Source organism: Myotis davidii, unplaced genomic scaffold, assembly GCF_000327345.1.
Source record: "Myotis davidii unplaced genomic scaffold, ASM32734v1 scaffold1451, whole genome shotgun sequence".
NCBI lineage: Eukaryota > Metazoa > Chordata > Mammalia > Chiroptera > Vespertilionidae > Myotis > Myotis davidii.
In genome coordinates, this window is record NW_006282881.1 from 86,347 (window position 1) to 92,815 (window position 6,469).

The 6,469-nt window shown below is 46.2% G+C and overlaps 1 protein-coding gene across 1 annotated transcript in view; it reads left to right on the forward strand.

Annotated features, from left to right (window-relative positions):
• Window positions 1-3,098, forward strand: part of HSD17B2 (hydroxysteroid (17-beta) dehydrogenase 2) — a 57,712-nt gene extending 54,614 nt beyond the window's left edge. Inside the window, exon 5 of the mRNA XM_006753318.2 lies at window positions 2,637-3,098. Coding sequence (XP_006753381.1) covers window positions 2,637-3,004 — 368 coding nt within the window. The 3' untranslated portion in view covers window positions 3,005-3,098. The remainder of the gene's footprint in view (window positions 1-2,636) is intronic.
• Window positions 3,099-6,469: the final 3,371 nt, after the last annotated feature.

The following is a 6,469-nucleotide window of genomic DNA, read 5'->3' on the forward strand; positions in this document are numbered from 1 at the left end:
TCCATTATTACCTTACATTCTGATGTCATTACTGCGCTTTCATCATCCACTCGCTCTACTAAGATTGTGAATTACTTAAGGGCAGAGATCATGACTGGAACTTGTGTTTCTCTGTCATGGTGCCTAGATAAATACTCAAATGCCATCCAGTCCAAATGACCGTGATGAGAGAGGCCCACTGGATCAGTTGCTGGAGACTCTGATTTTTATTTAAGGGGCCTCACTCCTTCTGTGCCTTTACAGAGGGGTGAGTAGGGGCTGAGGGAATTTGGGGAAACCCAGACAGAATTCTCCTCCTGCAAGATTTTGCTAAGCTGGCGCCCGGACCACTGGGTATTTGTCCAGTTAAAACCCGGACACACAGCAATAACAAAGGCACTGGTCTCCTAGGCTAACAGGCTAATGTGTGGGGATCAAACCCCAGCCTGCAGGAACTCACCCCGCGCCCCCGGTCAGGGCCCAGCTCATGGGTGGACCTGGGGTGATGCTCCTGACTCTGGGGAGAGGGAGACTTCCCGGGACTCGGGAAACTACTATCAACCAAAAAATCAGAGAAGCACAGAGGATGATTCAAAAACACGAAAGATAACGCTGGCGATTCCTTCAATCTGTCTCTGGGGTAACAACAAACCAAAACAAAACCCTGACTTGTACACACACGCGGGGGAGAACGTCGCTCCAGGGAAAAGCGATTCAGACTCAGGCCGGAGCGCTGCGGGCTCGAGGCCCCGGGCGGCACCACCTGCTCGCGCCGGGCTGACGCAGAGCGGCCAGAGCTGGGCTGCGGGTGTGGGGGCCGCACACAGAGGCCCTGACGCGAGCAGGGCCCTTTCTTCCTACGCAGCCAACATGGCGGAGCGCTCCAGGGCTCCCGGGATGCAGTGCCCACGCCGGCCGGGCTCGAGGCTAGCGCGCTTGCCTGCCCTCTCCTCCGGCCGAACCTCCGGTGCAGCGACCTCCAGGCCGCCACCAGCTCGCCCGGCTGCCCCTGCTCCTTGCTGGCAGGGCGGCCCCTCACACATTGGCAGCCAGCCAGCGCCCTGCTCCGGCAGGTCAGGGGACAGGTCCATGGTGGAGGCTTCGCCCAGGGCCGCTGGGCAGCTTCTTTGCCCAGACGGAAGGCAGCTTCTCCTGGGCCCGGCTTTGTCAGGAAGGACGTTGGGACGGTCACCCGGAATACGTCCGGTCTAATTAGCATACTACCCTTTTATTAGTATAGAAGATGTTTGTATGAACAAGGGGGAAATGTAGAAAGATACACAAAAGCTATAGGTTGCCTCCGGAGATTAACTTTACAAGCATATATATCAACCTCCTTACCCAAGGCTATGTTTTCCATTGATCCTTAGGGAGAGAAAGAGAAACATCGCCATGAGAGAGACATCAATTGGTTGCCTCCCACATGAGCCCCGACAGGGGCCAGGGATCAAACCTGCTACTGAGGTACCTGCCCTTGGCCAGGAATTGAACCTGCAACCCTTAAGTCCACGGGCCAATGCTCCAACCACTGAGTCAAACTGGCCAGAGCTGTATACATGTTTTAAATGTAATACATATTATAGTGTGTACATTATATATTTTTTCTTTTTTTAAAAAAAATCCTCACCTGAGGATATTTTTTCCATTGATTTCTAGAGAGAGTGGAAGAGAGGATAAAAGAGAGGGAGGAGGGGGGAAGAGAGAGAGAGAGAGAAACAAATTGATTGGTTGCCTCCTCAATGGGTCCCTGCCAGGGCTGGGGAACCTGCAATAGAGGTAATTGCTCTTGATTGAGAATTGAACCTGAGACCCTTTGGTCTGCAGGCTGGTGCTCTAACCACTTAGCTAACCGGCCAGGTCTGTACATTATAGTATATGTTGTATATATAATACTCATGAAAAGGTATGTACTGAACAATTTGTGACAGCACAATTTCTAAGCTCTTCAAATTGAAAACAGCTCAGATACCCATCACAATATAATGGATATAAGTAATTTATGGCATGTATATACAATGGAAAATTATGCAACTATGAGAATGACCACACAGTCATTTTCATGGATGAACCTCTCCTTATATAATTGATTCCACTTATATAATGTCCAAAGCCAGGCACTCTATTCTGTTCACTGGGACAGTGGCTCCTGGGAAGAGGGCTGAGAGTGGGGGCTTGAGGGTGGTTTGTCCTTTTCTCTTTGTTATTAATACATTTTTATTTATTTCAGAGAGAGAAAGAGAGAGGGAGAGAGAGAGATAGGAACATCAATGATGAGAGAAAATCATTGATTGGCTGCCTCCTGCATGCCTCCTACTGGGGATCGAGCCCGAAACCCAGGCATGTGCCCTTGACTGGAATTGGACACGGGACTCTTCAGGCTGCAGGCTGACCCTCTATCCATTGAGCCAAACCAGATAGGGCGGTTTGCCCTTTACTTGATCTGGTTGCTGGTTATACGGGCTATTCATTTTTTCAAAACCCTGTCATCTGTGCAGTTTTCTGTTAAAAAAATTATATAATAAATATTATAAAGTACATATTTGAAAAGGTGTTTGGGAATGCTGGTCCTTCTCAACAGAAGCCAGTTCACAAGGGCCCGCTTCCCGTTAGGGTTCGGCCCAGCAGCCTCTGAGCCTCCCTTTCCTCTGGCATCTCAGGTATCACGGGCACGAGTGAAATGCGGGACAAGCTGGAGAAAGACATCCTGGACCACCTCACCCCTGACGTGCAGGAGGAGTACGGCCAGGACTATATCCTTGCGCAAAAGAATGTTTTCAACGCAGTCTCTACTTATGCCAGCTCTGACGTGTCCCCTGTGCTCCAGGACATCCAGCACGCCATCTCTGCTAAGAGCCCCTTCACCTTCTACACGCCGGGGTCAGGGGCTTACTTGTGGTTATGCTTTGTTTCTTTTAGCCCCACTGGCATATTTGATTATTTTAATAAAAAATTGAATTTCTTTAATAATGGTACACCTAGAATACTAAGCATGCCTAAGAGTAAGAGTAAGGCCATGGAAGAGTAAGGCCATGTAGGCAAATACGTGAAAAATGTTGTCATCTTGGAGTGAGTGAGAAGCCAGAGTTTCCCATTAAAGTTCCCATTAAAGTGGTTTCCTATCTTGCATTTCCTGTGAACTCTGTTGGGTGAATGGGACCAATGTACTGGTGAGAAGGCTGGAGGGTAGAAATGACCACCATGAAGAGCACTGATTGAGTGCCAACTGTGCACCAGATACATTCCAGATATTCTCTCATCTAGTTCTCATCAGAGAACCAAGGTAGGTATCTTCACCCCTATGTAATGGGTAAGAAAATTATGGATCAGGAAGGTTAAGTTCCTAGTTCATTGTCACACAGCAATCAAAAGGCAGAGCTAGAATTGAAATCCAGATTGGACTACACTGTCTGCCAGGAGAGAAGGAAGTGAAGAGAGATGATGATTTTTTTAAAAAAGGGGGTGGGTGTGGGGCGTGGCTATTGGGTTAAGCCTCGGACTGACCTGTTGGCAAAGTCACAAGTCCCAGCTTAGAGGGCACAGTCCTCTTAGCATAATTAGGCTTGACCTTATAATGATCCCTAGATCTTATCTGGGAAGCTAATTGGCTGAGGAAGGTGTAGGAAGTGGCCCAAACAAGTGAAACTCACAAGAACAGTGTAACTATGGTAACCACTACCTTGTTTACTTCTGACTATAAAATAAAGGCTCAGCCTGCCTCTGGATCTTGCTCTGTGGCCTCAGCCAGGCACAGGGAAGATCCACAGAGACTAAAGAGAGCTATGCTGATCATCTGAACGCTGTCTCCGTGTAAACATTCTTCGCTGACTCTGTCCACACCTTTGGGAACCCCTGGCCTGCTGGGGCTGGACCCCAGCATATGGATCTTTCTCTGTGGCCTCAGCCAGGCATTTGACACCCGAACAGGCTGAACACGATTCCCCTAGGTAAGCCCCTCTCCCCATTGAGAACCCCCACACTCAGGACGGATAGGACTCCACCAGGGTGCGGCAGACCCCACTATAGAGGATAAGTAGGGTAAGAAGGTGGATAGTACAGAACTTAGATTGAGAAGATGTGCCATACTGAGTCTAAAGGAAAAAGACTCTGTATTGATCTTTTAACACATATGCTTGCTAGCAGAGGAGTTAAGGTTACTCCCAGTCAGACGGAATGTTTTATACAAGTGTGTCCATGCTTTTCTGAGGAAGGAGAGGTGCCAGAAAGGTAAATGAAGAGGCATGGGAGAAGGTAGGCCCAAGGATCCTTATCCTTAACCCCACTGCAGCCTTTCCACCCCAGGGTGCCAGAAAGGTAAATGTAAAGGCATGGGAGAAGGTAGGCCCAAGGAGCCTTATCCTTAACCCCACTGCAGCCTTTCCACCCCTGGAAAGTGCAGGACTGGCAAGCTCTCCCTGAGGTGATAGATCAGGACTCAGGTAATAGTGGAAAGCGCTAATCCTACTCTTAAAATGGATATAAGAGAGCATTTGGGGTTTATTTAAATTATCCAGGTAATCCAGAATAATTTCCCCATCTTAAAATCTTTAATTGCATCAGCAAAATCCTTTTTACTGTGTGAGCCAATACCTTTTCTTTAAACTATTTAAATTGGGCTTCAATCTTTTGCAATAGAATTAATTCCTGACAAATACACACTCTAGGGAAGGGTTCAATGAAGAATAAAGAATAAAATAAATGCTTGACAGAAAAAAAAGTAGGCAAGACAGCAATGTCCTAGGGGAGAAATTAAGAGACCAAAAAAAAAAAGGATATTAAGGTGGGAAGGTGGGTGATATTATTATTCATTAACCCTCTTTTATAGAAAAGCATTTTTTTTTCAATTGCAATTTCTTTGGGGACTTTATCTCCAAAGCCTGTAAGCATGGCTCTTCTGAAACAAGGTGAAACAAAATCCTTAATGAGCTCAGGGTGGAAACCAAATATTTCAGCCGATCTCTGGCAATTCTAGATTCTTGGAATCATGCTTGGCGAGAATAACAGTGTATAATACACTGCAACTAGCGTGACAGAATACTTAGTCTTGAATCATCAAAAAACTTCTACCATATTGCAAAACATGGAAATCACTAAAGAGAGAATCCCAGCCATGAAAAACAGGAAGATCAAGAAGCAAATTGAAGGCTTTTATCCTAAGCTATTCATTCTTCTCAGGTTATTCTATCTGGATGAGGGTGTTGTGGTCAGCAGGTAATTGCCCAGGGGATTTTACCACAGAGATATTTTTGTTTAGCTTCGCTTTCTGTTCTTCCTCCTATTTTGACAATAGGTAATTATTCACTGCTGGGTGTAATGGAACCTCTGTCTTTGGCATTGCCCTATGCTCTCTCTCCTGACCATCCAAGATGAACTGACTCTACATAGAGAAGGTATTAACTCGAAACGTGCCACTTTTTTATCTGGGTATGATTTTTAGGCAAGACAAATATTTCTGCAAGAAATTGTCATTGAGGAACACAAAACTCACACTTTTATCTCGAGTACCCATGGTGAAGAGCAAAACAGAAATGAAAAATCAGAAGAGGAGTAGGCCAATACATGGCACTGGCATTGGTCATGCTGGATTTGGTAGGCAGGTTTGGGGGGCTGTGTTCAGTATCCACTTACCTTCCTACGTGGAAGTCATTCCCCAGAGTGTGAGAGATCTTGGTGGAAAGCAGTGCTTTTCCTCTAACCACAGAAGCCAGAGGTCTAAATCCTGCCTGTTTCAGTATCTTAGCCTCTAGAATTTGGGCATCACAAACAAATGTATGACCTTCCTAGGATATGGAATGTCAACTGAAGGATATGAAGAATACTGGTGGCAGTCTCCCATGTATAGAATAGTAGTTGTTGTATCTCCTCTTTCTTGCAGACACTTGGTCCCAACAACCCAATTTTTCAAGCCTGATCTTATAGCCTTGCCTGATTATGTGAATCATATATCCTATATAATAAAGAGTTAATATGCTAATCACATCAGATGGCGGAATGACCTTCTGGAACGACTTTCTGGAACGACCAGTGGAGGCGGGTGAGGCAGGGCCTGGGCCACAAGGCAGCAGGGGCTGTGAAGGCCAAGCCCCTTGCATGAATTTCGTGCATCGGGCCTCTAATATATATATATATTACATATATATTCAAATAACTTACATTTTGTTCAAAGACAGCCAGAACTCAGTTTCTGTTACTTGCAACTGCAACATTCTAATTTACATCATCATCATTATCACAACACACAAACCCACTCCTGAAACACATCCCCACATATTCATGGGTCCTTAGTGTAAATGGCTCCAAGAAGGATGCACCCTCTACAGAAAGGGATGCTGTGTACATTTCCCCTGTGCACCATCCCAGTAGCTCTCTCCTCCTCTTTGCTCTGTCTAGGACTCTGCCCCACCTATAGGGACACAGTAGGATGGGGTCCCAGGCAGGTCCTGGAAGTCCATCTCTTCTTTTTGATTTCTACTGAAAAACTTCTTCAGAATCC